General features: G+C 39.3%; 1 protein-coding gene across 2 annotated transcripts in view; it reads right to left on the reverse strand.

The window, feature by feature from the left end:
- The window catches only part of nfkb1 (nuclear factor of kappa light polypeptide gene enhancer in B-cells 1), a 60,637-nt gene that overhangs the window by 10,967 nt on the left and 32,213 nt on the right, over positions 1-17,457 (reverse strand). For both annotated transcript variants that reach the window (XM_036590345.1, XM_036590346.1), the window contains exons 10-19: positions 14,416-14,507; positions 12,359-12,497; positions 11,131-11,277; positions 10,915-11,010; positions 8,677-8,847; positions 6,610-6,751; positions 4,995-5,109; positions 4,688-4,889; positions 2,076-2,245; positions 840-942 (exon numbers count right to left, since the gene is read on the reverse strand). In XM_036590345.1, coding sequence (XP_036446238.1) covers positions 840-942; positions 2,076-2,245; positions 4,688-4,889; positions 4,995-5,109; positions 6,610-6,751; positions 8,677-8,847; positions 10,915-11,010; positions 11,131-11,277; positions 12,359-12,497; positions 14,416-14,507 — 1,377 coding nt within the window. The remainder of the gene's footprint in view (positions 1-839; positions 943-2,075; positions 2,246-4,687; positions 4,890-4,994; positions 5,110-6,609; positions 6,752-8,676; positions 8,848-10,914; positions 11,011-11,130; positions 11,278-12,358; positions 12,498-14,415; positions 14,508-17,457) is intronic.

A 17,457-nucleotide genomic window follows, 5' to 3' on the forward strand; every position in this document is an offset into this window, starting at 1 on the left:
ATTATTATTATCAACCTTCTCCTTTTTTATTCTTCATCTTTTTTCTTAATCCTCCATCCTTTCTTTTTCTAAACCTTATGCTATAGGCTGACTTCTTTTCATCTGTATTCCCCCAGATATTCTTCTTTGACTCGTTCTTTCTTTTTCTTCCTGCTTTCTTTCTTTCGTCCCGCTTATTTCTTTCCGCTTCTTCCATAAGTCCTTCCTTTCTTTCTCTCTCTCTCTCTTTCTCTTCGTTCCTTCATTTATTGCTTTTATTTCATTCTTTTTCTTTATCTCTCTCCCTTTCTGTCTCTCTTCCTTTCTTTATTTTTCTTCAATTATTGCTTTCTATTTTTTCCTTTCTTTGTTTTCTTTCTTTCCTTCCTTTCTCTTCATTCCTTCTTTTTCTTTCTTCCATCTTCTTTCCTTTTTTCTTTATTTTTTCATTCCTTCCTTCCATTAGTTTTATTTCCTTACCTTCTTCCCCACTGTTCTTTCTTTTTTCTTTTGCTTCCTTCCCTCCTTTTTTCTTCCTTTCTTTCTCCCTTCTTTTTCTCAGTTCTTTCCTTCCTTCAACTGTTCCCCCTTCATTTTCTCCTTGCTTTCTTTCTTCCCCACGTTTTTACACTTGAATTCTGTGCCTCATTCCTTACAAATATTATCCTATATTTTATTGCATTGCTGGCACTGTTTTACTTCAGCTGGTCATTATTAGATTTTTTCTAGACTGTTCAATTGTCGGCTCTTTTGTCGCTTAACTGGAAATACAATGAAATCATTTGACAAAAACTGACTTGATATTAGACTGAAAGAGAGCTGTTATCTCACTGACCTGCCACACACAAACAAGCACATACCTGCGGCCACGAGGAGTGCGCTCAGCTTGAGTGAGCCCCGTCCTGCTGCGATATGAAGAGGGGTGGAGCCATTATAGGTGACGCTGTCCACTTCAGCATCACCCTGCACCGAAAACAGATGTCAATCAGTTAGTACACCAATAATTTAGCAACTCTCTGCACTCGACAATGGAAAAGTGATTGACTGCCACAGATTGGCTTTTTTTTGCCCCATATTGCTAAATATTGCTATGATAACACACAGAGCTCAGAAAAATACTTTTGGCCCTTTTAGTTTTTCCAAGAAGAAGCTGCAAACTTGTTCTCCAAAATCACCCTTAAAAACAAAAATATTTCCATTTCATAACTAAAGGTATGCTTGTTACTGAGATTTAAAATATATCCATCATGCAACACTGTGTTAGTAGTGCAGGCTGGAGCCCAGCAGCTGGTGCACCATATGTTGCTATAGAAGCCGCGATTGTAGCCCTCTTGGTCAAATACAGCTTACAGACCAAGAGTCTCGTAGACGCTAAGGGTGTAACGAATTAGAATTATCGCTTTATGTAACACCATCACAGTTTTAGCTTTAGTTTTTTAGGTAGGTTGCGTTTCTTTATTTTATTTATCGAGTTTGCTGTTTTTAATCATGTAAAACAGAAGCGAGGGCGACTCGTAGGCTGAGCGGAGTTCAGTTGTAGCGGAGTTTCAGAAAGAGTAGAGGAGGACTGAGGAGGTTTTATAGCTAAGGGCCTGTCTGAACGCGAGGAGGACCACCCTGGAAGCGGAGGCAGCAGCGGCAGCAGGAGTGGTGGTGTTTCCCTCCTCATACGCTGCCAGAACTCTCCACAACAAACAGATTTGAGCCTCTGGCCAACCTGGTTTTAGCACTGCCCTCTCCAGAGACTCCATAATTACACATTTGAGAAGATTCGTTAAACTTATACCTTTTATCGAGAATTTGGGCATTGTCCGATAGTTTACAGCGTTCCCACATAGGCATTTCTCCGGCTCTTTTAGCATCAATGGCCACATGAACAGCAGAGCAGTTAGTTAACCACCAGCTATAATTTATTTATTTCAAAGGCCTTTGCTGATACAATGCTTTAGTATTCAAGCTATAGGTTTTGAAGCTTAAGAAAAAACAAACAAAATAAACACGAACAACAAACTAAATACAAAATTAAACATCATTGTAACAAATGCTATAATTCAGGCCAACTGTATGTTCGATTATCATTAGAGAGCAAAACTTACCTCCAATAGTAGGCAGCCTGCGAGTGACACGTTGTCGTGCTCGGTCGCCAGGTGAAGCGGCGTGCGGCCGCAGGTGCGCTCCTGAACCTCCGCACTCGCCCCACCCTCCAGCAGCGCCCTAACACTGCTCAGACTGTTGGCCAGAACGGCCAGGTGCAGTGGACACAGACCTATACGTGCAAAACAGCAAGAGGTTAGTGTTGTGAGATATACCAAAGGGTCCCAGCCCTGGACCTGGAGTACCCTCTGCCCTGCACATTTTTGGATCAGGTATGTTTGGAGCAGTGAAAACATTAAAATGTGCAGCGCAGCGGGCTTTCAGGACCAGGTCAGGGAACCAACGTGATATACCAAAAGATGCAACATCCAAATTAAAATGGAGGACGAATTCTCCAAAACTATAATTATGCATCATAGCCAGTATAAGCTAAATGAACTCTATAACAGTCTGAGGCTTCTTTACATTCAGAAAACATCAGAGAACAGTCAGCATTGAGAGACTTGGACAACAACTACTGGAATTGGCACTGGCAATACACTGAGCATTACTAACAACTGGCATCCTGGTTAACAATGTTAGCTTTAGTTTCATTGCTTTAGTTTTTATTATCACAATCGTACATTTCTTGTTATTCTTTCCAAACCCTTCTGTTATCAATGCTTGGCTACACTGTGAATAAGGGTCACCATGATGCACTCTGAGATTACATAAAGTTTAGCAAGCTAACACTGTGATGGGCATTCCCCAGAAAAGTTCATGGGTCAACAGTTACTCAGTAATTAGTGAGGCATGGGACATGCCTCATGCCTCAATCTGTCACCAAAATGTCTATTCTATGCTTTTTATATTTGGGGTGTAAGTAGTAAGAGTGCTTCATTTGATACACAATGAGTGTGCGCAGTGCTAAATTAGGTACAATGTGAGTGTCTGTGGCACTATCCTGACTGTATCGGGTAGAATATGAGTGTGGTTGGCACTATATTGACTGCACTGGTTAGAATATGAGTGTGGTTGGCACTATATTGACTGTATTGAGCACAATACTAGCGTGGTTGGCACTATACTGACTGTATCGGGTAGAATATAAGCATAGTTGGCACTACAACAATTATACTGGTTTGAATATGAGTGTGGTTGACCGTACTGGGTATAGTTGGCATGGTTGGCTTTGTACTACTGTATTTTGTAGAATATATGCAAAGGTGACAGTATACTGACTGTATTGATGAGAATATGAGTGTGGTTGGCACTATATTGACTGTATTGAGTCGAATGTTAGCATAGTTGACAGCATACTGACAGTATTGGGAAGAACATGAGTGTGGTTGGCACTATACTGACTGTACTGGGTAGAATATTAGCATGGTTGGTACTATACTGACTGTACTGGGTAGAATATTAGCATGGTTGGCACTATACTGACTGTCTTGGGTAGAATATGAGTGTGGTTGGCACTATACTGACTGTATTGGGTAGAATATGAGTGTGGTTGGCACTATACTGACTGTACTGGGTAGAATATTAGCATGGTTGGTACTATACTGACTGTACTGGGTAGAATATTAGCATGGTTGGCACTATACTGACTGTCTTGGGTAGAATATGAGTGTGGTTGGCACTATACTGACTGTACTGGGTAGAATATGAGTGTGGTTGGCACTATACTGACTGTACTGGGTAGAATATGAGTGTGGTTGGCACTATACTGACTGTATTGGGTAGAATATGAGTGTGGTTGGCACTATACTGACTGTACTGGGTAGAATATCAGATGGTTGGCACTATACTGACTGTATTGGGTAGAATATGAGTGTGGTTGGCACTATACTGACTGTATTGGGTAGAATATGAGTGTGGTTGGCACTATACTGACTGTACTGGGTAGAATATCAGATGGTTGGCACTATACTGACTGTATTGGGTAGAATATGAGTGTGGTTGGCACTATACTGACTGTATTGGGTAGAATATGAGTGTGGTTGGCACTATACTGACTGTATTGGGTAGAATAAGACTATGGATGGCACTATACTGACTGTACTGGGTAGAATATGAGATGGTTGGCACTATACTGACTGTATTAGGTAGAATATGAACATAGTTGGCACTATGGTGATTGTATTGTGTAGAATATGAGTGTGGTTTGCACTCTACTGACTGTACTGGGTAGAATAGTGTGGTTGGCACTAGTATTATATTGCAGTGTAGTATGTCACTGTACTAGTGTAGCATATTATTGTATGTTGATGCACTATACTTGGGGCGAACATATGCTTGTGGCTAGAGCGTTACAGGACACTGTAAAGCACAGCTTTTATTTCAAATATTGTACTTTTATAATGTTGATTGCTCTAATTAACTGAAAATGAAAACATGAACATATTAATGTAAGGCATTTTTAGCCACGCCTTATTTCTGCTGCATCAATAAACACACTGAATCGAGACACCAGTGTATCATCGCACTGAAAAAATCTGTTGACAGGATTTAGAGGGGACTTTTTTTTTCTACAATCTGTCACCAAAAGTTTAACAAGTTGTCCTTAGATATTCTCACTGTGACCCACTACGAGCCAATGTGTTGGACAGTGTAACTGTGTGTGGTGCTGTACCTGCTGTGTTTGGTACGCTGGTTAACTGCAGCACAGCTTTGTGGTGCAAAAGCAATCGAACCATCTCTCCCTCTTTCAGCTTGGCTGCCAAGTGCAATGCTGTGTTGCCATGGCGATCAGTCAGAGTGACATCTGCTCCAGCCGCAAGCAAAGCCTCTGCCGCCTCTTTCTGCTGAGTCACCACCGCCAGGTGCAAAGGTGTCTGCGAAATAATGACAGACGTCAATCCTACACTCAAACCATTGCTCTATGATGCAAAAGTCTGTAGTACATTCAGAACCTATGTGTGTGTGGTTGCATAAAGTACCTGATACAAGTCATTCCTCATGTTAAGAGCATCTTCTCCAGGAACAGCCGAAATAACATGGGCTAAATTCTTCACTGCATCTGTTTGACTGTGGATCACACCCAAGTGCAGTCCCCTGCAGGCATACAAACAAAACTCTCACTACAGTTCATTACAAAGACAAACACCTCACATTAACACTCCGTCTTCCCAAGAGATGTACACAAAACTAACAGATATAACACTCACTTATCAGCGCTTTAAATATATTTTCGAACAACTTCTGATTTTCTTACTTTAGTCTTCCCCCGTGGAATTGACAGAACAAAGAGGTCCATGAGGCCCATTCTTGACAAACAGTGAATGAATTAACTTATTCAGAAGAGTACAGATGAGTGCAGTCAAAATAACTCAGACATTACATTTTTTTGGGCAAAAATGTATTTTATAAGTTACATGAAATATGTTCTACGTAAAGAAATAGCTGTTTAGGATGAAACAAGTGAAGGCTAACATCTTCCTATCTCAACACCACACAGTGCAATGACAGCACATTATGGAAAGTTTATTCAGACTAAACATCTTGGGGGTTCAAATAGGTTGCTTGATGGTTACACTTGTCAGAATTTAACCTTAATTGAGGACAGCTGATTATTTAACGTCAAATTGTGAACTTTTTTTTTTTATTTTGTTTATACATGATGTAGTTAGTAACTTCAGGCTTTACATAGCACTTTGGGTGATGAGCATGATCTGGGTCGAATCAGATTGGGTCTGGACAAAACTGTGTCAGGCTGAGTTGGGAACTCAAAACTTGGTGGCGTAGGTCGGGTTGGAACTCCAAACTAGGTGGCATGGGTTGGGTTTGAAAACTTGGGGGTGTGGGTTGGGTTTAAACTCAGTACTTGGTGGCGTTAGTGGGGTTTGAAATTAAAACTTATGCTGTGGGTTGGGTTCAAACTCAATACTTGGTGTCATGGTTGGGTTTGAACTCACAACTTAGTGGCATGAGTTGGATTTAAACTCAAAACCTGCCGGCATGAGTTGGGATTGAAATCAAAACTTAGTGCTGTGTGCTTAGTGCTTGATGCCGTGAGTTGGGTAAAAATTTGGTACTGTGGGTAAGATCAGACTCAAAACTTGGTGCCTGAGGTCATCTGGGACTCAAAATCTGGTGTTGTGGATTGGATTGGACTTAAAATTTGGTGCTTTTTTTAAGGCCTTACATTTATTTTCACAGACACCCTTACAGCACTTCTGTCCGAGTGCCTTCAGGCGCTGCCTGTGTGTTTCATTGCTCCACACACACTGTTTTAGTCTTATCTCTGGGGATTTCCCACTGAAAATCCCTTTTAGTCTGAGACATGGTTTGGCAGCAATGTTTCTGCAGGATTCAGTTTAAACCCTAATCTAACGCACCTGGCTTCAATATTCAGAGGCTTGTCTGTAACTTAAGAAGGAGATGTAGAGTTGTGTCTGTGCAGGACTGGCACTAAAGCTTGTATGCCCTTCACTAATTTAAGACTGGCTCTCCCCAGGTTAAGTCTAGACTAATCTCTGTGGGGAGAATGAGTCAACGGGATCCCTGGCTTCAGGTATTGCAGTGTACAGTAAGAGATGAGGTTGGGATACATACGTGTCTCCGTTTTCATCCTGAGTGGCCAATAGGGGTCGCTGTGGAACCAGCAGCCTGCGAGTATCGCCGCTCACTGCATAGTCAAACAGAGCACAGGCATGTCTGTGTGCCACCTTGGCCAACTGCAGATCGAAAACACAGTCTGCAGAGACAAGAAACGTACCGGTGAGCACAGTGTGTCGCTAAGACCTTATTTACACCTTGTATCTAGACTGTAACCTGATATAATCCTTATTACATGCACTTACGGTCATACGCCAAGGTCTGAAAAGTTTGTTCAGGGAAGAAAATGCATTTTTTTGTGCAAAATTATACATATTTGCTGAGCTTGACATCTTGGGAAAAAAAAAAATTACTATACAATGTGTTCTAACTTTTGCACAGGCCACTTTTATGGTTTATTTTCATGCAATATGTCAAATAATGGTGCATTAAAATGTGCAGTAGTGTGTTTTGTAGAAGACGTGTTAATTTATTTTCGATCAATAAAACATGAAATGTGACCGGGGCACTCAAACTTTTTGCATATGACTCTACGCTTGGTAATTAAATGCCACTCTGGTTAGTCAGACAGAAATCCGTTTGCTGTATGAGGCGCCCTATTCAAATCAGCTCATATACACCAACTAATCATAGACATGTGGTGTTCTGTTCAAACACGGTCGCCGCCTCCAAAAATCATAACTTTGCATGCCGTTGTTCATTTGGTCACTGAAGGATGAAGGATGGCTTTGGTAGTCCAATGGGGTTTTAAAGGGGAATTCCGACGATATTTCAAAATTTCTGCATAATCAAATGCTTAAGATGTAAACAAAGTTGATCTGAGTGGTTTAATGTGAAACGCTCCGTTCTACAGAAACCTACGGCATCAGAATTGTTCACAGTGATGGTGATAGGAACCAGACATCCGCCTCTCAAAGCTCCCTCACAGAAAGTTATTAAATGAAATAGTTATGTAAACGCTGCCTGAGACATTGTTTTATGATAGTTTTGAGATAATATGAAGGCCTAAAATGTATTTTAAAATCTATTCATAGTGGAGAGGTACATGCTTGGTGCAAATGCCTTTTTCCAGATTTATACCATTGTCAATGTTTTTTTTATTTATTCATATATTTATGTATTAAAACAGCAGAAGGTAAGCCCAACATCTTGATCAATAAAACAATTAAAACAAACAAAATAAATAAATAAAACAAGGCAGAAATTATATAAAACTACACTTACAACTCTCATCGACCAAATTTTTTAAACTGGCTAAAAGGTAGGAGCTCTACCACAGGTTGCTCCACATTATCGGGGCATTGCATGAAAATGCTTTTTACCAAATTCTGTAGATGTGAGTTTATACATGGTATGTTTTATATATATATATATATATATATATATATATATATATATATATATATATATATATATACACACACACATGAAAAATTTGTATAGGGATGTGGAGTGTGGAGATGGTGTCTCAACTGCATCAGTATTGGAATGACATAACAAGTGCCCAATAATTGGTTTTAATAATATCTAAAACAGTATGTCGTCGCTGTTCAAACAAAACCTCCATTTCTATTGTTTTTCAGTTTTTTTACATAATTTGAAAAAGCCTACTGTCCTTTACACTGTATTTAAATTTCATGATAATGGACCACAGGAATTGGCCCAAAATGACTTGGAAAAATGTCTGGTTCCATTGACTTACATTAACAGTAAAGTATGTTTTTTCCTTCTCCTGTAAAGTTATCATTTTGGAGATATGAGGTTTTGTGCTGACAGCAGCGATATGTGCAATTTTTGGCTTAAATAAAACTGTCTAGTTCGTTTTTAATGTTAACCCACTCGCCATATTGCTTTTGTCAACATCCCACTACAATGTAGATAACTTAAACCTAATTCAGAATTAAAATCAAACCAAACCAGGGTGAAATGTGAAATTTCATTATGTATTTGACAGTTTTCTTTTTTAGTCAAAATACTACATATTAAAATTGCATTTACTACTAAATGCAAGCAAATTACAGGTTAGTCTGAGAGGGACTGTAACTGGGGCTGTTTAAAACTTACCTGCAGCTTCTGTCTCATCAGACGTGAGCTCCTCTAAATCCTCACCCTCCTCACTCCTCGCTCCTGTGGATTGCGGCTGGACACGCACTCTGACCCTTCCCCCTGAGCCTGGATCATCATCTAGATCACTGTCACTGTCCTCATCAGTGTCTTCCACAGGGCCATGAGTAGCTGCCGGAGATAAAAGAGGGATAGTCTGAGCTTCTAAGGCAAGTTTTTATTCCAACCAGTTAACTACACATCTTATTGAACTACTTGAAGTCAACAGCAGGTACTGCTCGAGCAGTTGAATCAGCTGAATGCTAAAATGTTAAATGTTAAAATTCATTCTGGTGGCGTATCGCTTTATTTTACATTCAATCTTATCCAATGAGAATACTAGTTTACACCAGCACTACAGCTGAGCAATGTGATAATATGCTTTTTCTGAGCATACTGTGGATATTGTCAGTACTTAAACAATTCCCAACTGTACATTTGACAACAATGAGAGCTGATTTTGTCCAGGATTTAATGCAGCGTAGTATGTAAAATAAATACAAATCTTAGTATTCATAATTTTTTACAGAATGTGGCACTACTTTGTCTTTTCCAACCTGTCATATGTCAGAAAAAATATGTATTGTGACATATTGTGTGTCATGAAAACATCATGAAGTATCATGATATTACATTTTTGCCATCTCACCAACCCTTAAGCTAACACTTGTGATTCCCTGTGTTACACTGGGTTTAATGCTACTTATGACAGATCCACCAAAAATTCAGGCATTTGAAGCTCGTAAGACATTCAATTAACACTTTTTTTTTTACTTTCCTTTAGTAAATACTTCTATTCAAAGCCGAACACTGAGACTGCTAGCCTGTACGGTATCTGCCAATAAATAAGTTCAACAAAATCAGGTTCTTCCATACTGTATTTTTAGTACTGTTATCTATCAATACTCTCCGTGGTCCATGTGGGCAAATTAAAAGTGCATTAATGCAAAATTCAACTATTATGAGTCAGTCGTAAAGGTGCGTATATCACATGTTTTACAATGGCTTCAAATGTGGCTCAGCCAATCAGATTTCAGGACTGGAACAACCTGTTTTATAATAAAGTGCTAAGACACTCAAGGTTGTACATTACAGTGATTTTACAAGAGTAGCTAAAAGCCCCTTAACCATGACAAATCAATTTAACGCACAGCCTTGAGCGGTTTACGGTTTATTTGTTCAAGCCATGTCAGACATTTTATATTTAAGTGTTTACACTTTTAGTTTCAACTGATTCTGCTAAGCAATGTAGGCTATGGTTCTCAAACAACATCATACAGATTATTCCATGAACAGAACAACGTCAGTGATTTACTTGGCTTAATTAATGCATTAGTGCAGAATCCAACTGATTTGTATGGTCATATGCATGTATATCAAGCCTTCAAACATGCCTTAATCAAATCAGATTGAAGATCCAGAACAATCTATTTCATAATAAATCTACATTACTCTCTTACTCTTTCAGGATTTGTCCACTGGCCTGATAAAGTGAGGAGGAATTCCACCAATCTTTCCAATTTTTGAGCATTATCAAATGTAAACAAAGTAATTCCGTGTGGTTTGATACGAAATGCTCCTTTCTAGAGAAACCTACTGAGTCAGAATAGTTCACAGTGATGGTGACAGGAACCAGATGTTTGAAGAATTTGGCACATTTAAAAGCTCTCCCACAGAAAGTTACTATATGAAACTGTTATGAATACTTTGCCTGATGTGGAGACACTGTTCTGTGTTCGCTTTGAGGGAAGGTTTGGCCTGAAACTTTATTTTAAAAAACATTAATGGTGCAGAGGTGCGTAACGGGCTTTATCAGGCAAAATGGTACCCAAAGAATAAGAATTTTTTTTTTGAGATTTACTACGATTTTACCATCATCAACATTACATATAAAAACTGAGAACACATGTAGGTCCACTGGTAGTTTTGGATAGCATGTAGAATGGCTACACTTGTGCTACAGACATCGCGACCCCTGGTTTTAAGTCGAGTTGGACGACTTAACATCTCAAAGATTAAATTCGTCAGAAATTTTGAAAAATTGGTGGAATTCCCCTTTGAGATAAGTCCAACAGGAATGACTGTGTTCTGTTGTACTGAAAAGTTTGCTGTCTGTCTTAGAAAGCCATTCAATAGCAAAATCTCACTCTAAACACTATGACCACAGTCCTAAGGCTGTGATTGAACTCAGAAACTCACCGTGCTTGATGCCGGTGCCTCCCCCACCCATGGAGGGAGGGAAGCCGTAGCCAGAGTTATAGTTGTTAAAATTTGAATAGCCCTGGTAGTAGTGACCTAAGCAAAACACAAACATTTAATTATATCAAAAATGATGTAACACAGGAAGAAAGGCTTATGGCAATACCCGCTTGACTGTACAACGATGCCAAGACGATCTAAGTGCACTTTGCGTACCTCCGCCTCCTGCTCCACTGTGGCCACCTCCTGTTGTAGGACCACCTCCTGCTCCTCTGTACATGCCCCCAGCTCCACCCCCTGGGCCCCCGTAGTCTGGGAAACTGGGCAGCGTCTTCTGCCTCTTTCTCTGAACCTCCTCCTTATCTGTTCACACAACGTAACATTACTACGAATGAACATCTCCCGTGCCTATTTATAGAAAGTGGGTATTATTTTGTGTTATCATGTTACGTGCTCTGTGATTAATGTGTCACTTCAGGAGGACATTATTTATCCTCCTTGTCTCTCCCTGTTTATTAAGTGTGGGCATTCTTTCTGATGCTTTGAAACAAACTGGTTCATTATTTATCATAAGGTGGGAGGAAGGTTTTCCATAGTAGATCTTCAGGTAGCAGATAAAAGGGTGACAGAATGTGGGTGGGAATTTTCCATCCATCACCTGAAGGTGGACAGTTGTAGGCATGAGTATGTGCTGAGGTAGTTTTTTCACCTGTGATCTGTAGATGATGCGTAAAGGGCAGTTTTGGGGTGTCTGTACCTTTGAACTGTGGTTGGTAAGTTAGGGGCGCCCAATTTATTGTCTGGGGCAAAGTGCAATGTTTGTGGTGGGCCACAATACACAAATGAAGAGGATAGGCAAGTTTCCAACTCAGTTTTTAGAAATGTATTTTACAACATTACACTGCAAAAATAGTATCTTGGTAAATTCAGTCAACTTTCAGTCAATATCTCATATTTCTCATTTTGACATTATGGCAAGGATGTTATGAGGTTCTTTAACTTATTTCAAGACATTTTAGCTTAAGTCATTTTATCTAGTAAAACTGTTTCACCTTATTGGCAGATGATTTTGTTTCAATGCGACGGAAACAAGCACAATTATCTGCTGTATATCAAGCAAAGTATAGAATGAGAGTAAATAGAGTAAGGCAGTAAATAGATAAAGTGACTTAAAACTTGTTGAAATAATTCAAAAAATCTTACAGTCTGCTCAGACCAATCTTGAAATGAGAAATATTAGATATATTGAATAGGTTTAAGATGTTTTCACTTGACAAGATGTCATTGTTGCAGTGTGTATTTAGTATGCCTAGAACAAGAACCTTATATGCTTCATTTACAGTGTAAAAGTTATGGGCCTTGGTCAAAGGACACTTTATAAAAAAGTTAAACACATCCTCTAGAGAGAACAATGAGGGGCTGTATGTGGTGGGTGTTTTTGCACCTATGATCTGCGGGTGGTAAGTGAACGGCTTGGGCTCGCTTGTCTCATTGTCTGATTTCCTCTTGAGCTGCACGAACACTGAGATGGGTTTCTGCAGATTCTGGTCCCGATACTTGGGTGTCTTGAAGACGATGGCAAACTAAATAAGAGAAAGAGAAGAAGAAGGAAAATTGAAATTAATGATTAATCATCTGATACTAAGGCTTTTTTTGGGATAACATACCATTACTGCAGTCACAAATGTTACTCCAAAATGTTAACACTGAAGGAGAATACATTTTTAATTTTATGTGAAAATAGCAACAACATAGGAGGAGTGACAAGGTTTTGATACATCAGTGACAAGACGCAGCACGTATTTTATTGTTTGATTATATCCAAAATAGAGATTCTTTCTCTTCTGGAACAAGTGCATCATCAGTCTGACAGGGTTAAGAGTGTCGCCTGTCCTCAACGCCTCAACACACTCAGCTGATTCTACTTGATCTTCCTTTGTATCATAAAAAAGGAAATATTACTTACAGGGGAAATGTGTGTCACATTATACTTTTCAAAATAAAGGAAGTGTAGTTTTAATGTAACTCTTTGCTAGCTAAGCTGTTGTTCTAATGTAATGCTTGTGAGTTATGCTTTACTTCACTCTGCTTTATGTGGCAGTCCAAGCAATTCTGAGATTTGCTGTGCTAGACTTGTTACTGTCACTGGGTATCGGACTGCTGTCATCTCTAGTTTTGGTCTGCAGGTAATAGGACTTTTGTGGGATATAATAACTAGCATTGTCGGTAACACTTTATTTGAAGTGGTCCTTTGTAGACTGTTAATAAACTCTTAATAGAGTATCAGTTACACAACAACAAGAAGCATCTGGATACACTGAAGTAAATATCTTGTAGATGTTGATACACTACTTACATTAAGTAGATGTTAATACATTAAGTAATGTTAATACATTACTTCTATCTAATTTTACCCAACCTTACCCAAAACCTAACCCTAACCCTGGCCCTAACCCTAACCCTGGCCCTAATCCCAACCCTAACCTTAACCTCAACCCAAAATCTAAACCTAACCCTCATATGTTACTGAGAGTCTATTGAGGGTTTGTTTAATCTAAAAAAGGACCACTCAAAATAAAGTGTCACCTGGTTGTCAAATAATTAAAATAATCAATTTAGATTAATTGCATTCTTTTTGCACAGTTAACGGTGATTATTTGCATTTGTCTTATTTGCTCAAACTGGACTGTGAAGAATGATTTTTTCCCCATTTATAGAGCAGAGCATTTTGTTATAGCTACATGAGTGGACAAAAATAGGCCTTGTCAGAGTGCATTTATTACTTTCAATAATAATTCAATTACACTATTTTTAGAGCTCACATGCCATTCCAGAGTCAAAACAGACTCCAGATGTTCAGCTAGAGCAACAGTTGCATGTTCCAACCAATGAGTGAATGTGTCATTTGTAAAGTCAATGGATCCAACTCCATAATTGTGGCCTCACGCTCTTGTTCATGCAGCTTGTGGATTCTTGTTACAGTGGGGCTCTCAAGTAGAACTGGAGCTTTCCACTTTACTGGTGCTTTTGTCAGTTTGCTGCTCATTGATTTATCCATTGGTCTCAAGCTCTGTCCAGTGTAATCTGCCGACGGTGATGAAAGTACAGCTTTAAAAGCCATACAAAGGCTGATTTTGAACGAGAGGGCTACAATCGCAGATTCTGTCATGGCAACATACAGCACACTGGAGCTAGTCTTCAGCCTACAATGTATGGTTTGAAGGGTCAAACTAGGAAAATTACAAGCAATATAAAAGGTGTATTTGAATGAGAAGGCAGCAATTACAAGCTTTGTTGGTTTTCTAAGTAAAAATATGTACATATCCTCTACAGAGAACACACTTCTGCACATTTTAATGCTGTTTACTCCCTAAATTTAACATACTGAGTGATAAAATGTGGCCTAAGCAGAAGTTAAGACACATTTTATATTTTCAGCTCATCAGTGATTAAAATTTGCATGCGATTGTCATCGTCCGTGATCATCTATGACTGACTCACCTGCCTGTGGACGTCAGTCGGAGAAAAGTCCCCAAACGCCTCCCAGGAGATGCCCGTTTCATCATCCTCATAAAAGCGTACCTGGATGTCATCTAGAACCACAAACATCAACAGCAACAACAATGATGACATAAGCACTGGGCAAGCCAATCAAGATGTGTCAACTCTGACATTCAGCAGTATAAGGAAGACGACATCACATCCTCCTACAGCTGACTGCGCACACGTACACACACACACACACACACACACACACACACAGAGACTAATTTGAATATCCTGCTAATCAGCATTCAAAGCGATGCTCACTTCCTCTATGGTTAATATTAAGTGATGATAATGCAAAGCTCTTTCAGAAATTCACTCAACACATCACAGCTTACAAAGATACCTGGAAGTAGTAAAAATAAGTACATATTCTCCATAGACATACACACACACACACACATACATATACATATATATATATATATATATATCCATCCATCCGTCATCTAAACCGCTTATCCTTCTGGGTCGCGGTGGGGTGCTGGAGCCTATCCCAGCTGTCATTGAGCGGAAGGCAGGATACACCCTGGACAGGTTGCCAGTCCATCGCAGGGCAGACAGACAGACATACACATTCACACCTAGGGGCAATTCAGCATGTCCAATCAGCCTGACTGCATGTTTTTGGCCTGTGGGAGGAAACCGGAGTACCCGGAGGAAACCCACGCAGACACGGGGAGAACATGCAAACTTCACACAGAAACGACCCTGGTCACCCATTGATTGGGTAAGATTTATCCACTAATGCCAGCGATATTTGTAAAGGCGTCAACAAAAACAGAGTAAATGCAGGCCCTACAGCAAAGTCCTTACGTAAAAAAATTTATTACAAACATTTTGAAACATCTCAAACCACTTGAAGAGGATTTTTTAATCTACATAATTCTACCACTGAGATGTTAACAAATCCAATCAAAGGGTTTTTTTCATGTACAATGGTGCATTGTAGAGATACTTATTGATTTATTCACAGTGATAATGATAAAAAAATAATGGGTACAAATATCTAAATAATATATTATTATATAACAAGCCAGCAGTGGGCCTAAATGTGTCTTAAGTTAAGAGAAGGAAAAACCCTTCTTTACTTTTAATGTAAATCAATGGAACCAGAATATTTTCCAAGTCATTTTGGGTTATTGTTTTAGTCCATTCATCATAAAATTTACATACAATGTAAAGGGAAACAAGTATTTTCAAATTATGTCAAAAACTGAAAACATCAAAAAAAAGGAGATGGCAAGGTTTTCTTCCGACAACAGTGAATAGTAAAACTGCAGTAAATCTGAAAGAAAGGTGTCTTTGAGGCATATTTTGCATGGCAGTGCCCTGCCTGTCCCTCTCCACCATGAAATAATCCACATTTTAGGCTAAAAACTTTCATAAAACAATGTCTCAGACATCAGCCAGTGCATTCATAACTATTCTGTGCATTAACTTTCTGCGATGTTTTAGGTTTTAGTTGCATTAAACCAAGTCCTGGCGGGCCAAAACACTGCAGACTTCAGCACACTGCCTCATTAAACACACCCGATTCAGCTCATCAACCAATTAGCAAGGCCTTTATGAACTGAATTCAGAGCACTGGATGAGGGCAAACGCTAATCTCCACAGCACTTTGGCCTGGAAGGTCCCCAGTTTGACATGCCTGCTTCGAACGTCTGGTTCCTATCACAACCACTGTGAACAATTCTGACTTTGTAAGTTTCTCTATAATGCAGCATTTCACATGAAACCACTCAGAATGACTGTTTACATTTTAACCATTTAATTCTGAAACATTTGTGACAAATTAGTGGAATTCCCCTTTAACAGCACATCTGATGCCATTGTTTATGAAAGATGAACTGCATAACCTTCTTTCAATACTAGAGCGCAGAGTGGAGGATGAGTCCTACAGGTTAAACCAGATTTCAACGTTAACCTGTCAAAACATTATCAGATATTGGACTGCTTTGCACTTCCTTATGGCGCTACCAGCTAGTGTGGCAGAGTGGGGGGAGTACAGAGAGAGTGATAAGAGAGGGAACCGGTGGAGAGGAGTAGAAAGAGAGAGGAAGAGCGAGAGAGAAAGTGAGAAAGAGTGAAAATAGATAGAGAAAAGAGGAAGGAAGAGAAACAGAGAGACTACATGATCTCTAACTTTCCTCCTGATCGCATTTGCATATTGAAAGGGGAATTCCCACCTGCTAGAAATCCAGGCTGGATGGCCTTCCTACTAAAGAGGTCATCAGCCACAGAGAGAGAGAGAGAGAGAGAGAGAGAGAGAGAGAGAGAGAGAGAGAGAGAGAGAGTGAGAGCGAGAGCAAAGAGAGCAAGCAAACGAGAGCCAGCGGAAGAGAGCGAAAGAGCAAGAGACACAGAAAGCAAAACAGAGTGCAAGAGTGAGCAAGAGAAGAGAAGATGAGTGAGAGAGACAGAGAGAAAGACAAAGACAGGGGGGACAAGAGCAGGAGTGAGAGAGAGAAAAAGCAAGAGAGAGAGAAAGAAAACAAAAGAGAGTGAGAGATATGCATAACCTTAATGCATAACTCCATCAGCGTCCACTGCAGCCAGATATGTGTATACACTCTGGGACAGTGAGTGACCACCAAACCACAGCCTTTCCTCACAGTTATACATGTATATCTGTAATATAAAAGTCCTTTCTTTCCTTGTCTTTTTTCTCATATTACTCACATAAATATATTTGATAGTTAATTTTTTTATCTTCCCTGTTATAAAATACACATATTCAATAAGTTTTGTTTTATTATTACATATACTTTTATATTATTTATTGATAATTAACACTTTCTCTTCCTAATTGTTGCATTATCATATTAATCCTGGTTTGTATTTAGTTTTATTTATTTTTTGTTTGTTTTTTTTAAATGAACTTTTAATATATAGATCTTTTTTGCTGTGCTTTGACAACACAAATGTAAATCTGTCATGTCAATAAAGCGAACCTGAACCTGATATGGAACACACGGAGGGAAAGAGAAAATGAGA

Source organism: Colossoma macropomum, unplaced genomic scaffold (assembly GCF_904425465.1).
Source record: "Colossoma macropomum unplaced genomic scaffold, Colossoma_macropomum, whole genome shotgun sequence".
Taxonomy (NCBI): Eukaryota; Metazoa; Chordata; class Actinopteri; order Characiformes; family Serrasalmidae; genus Colossoma; species Colossoma macropomum.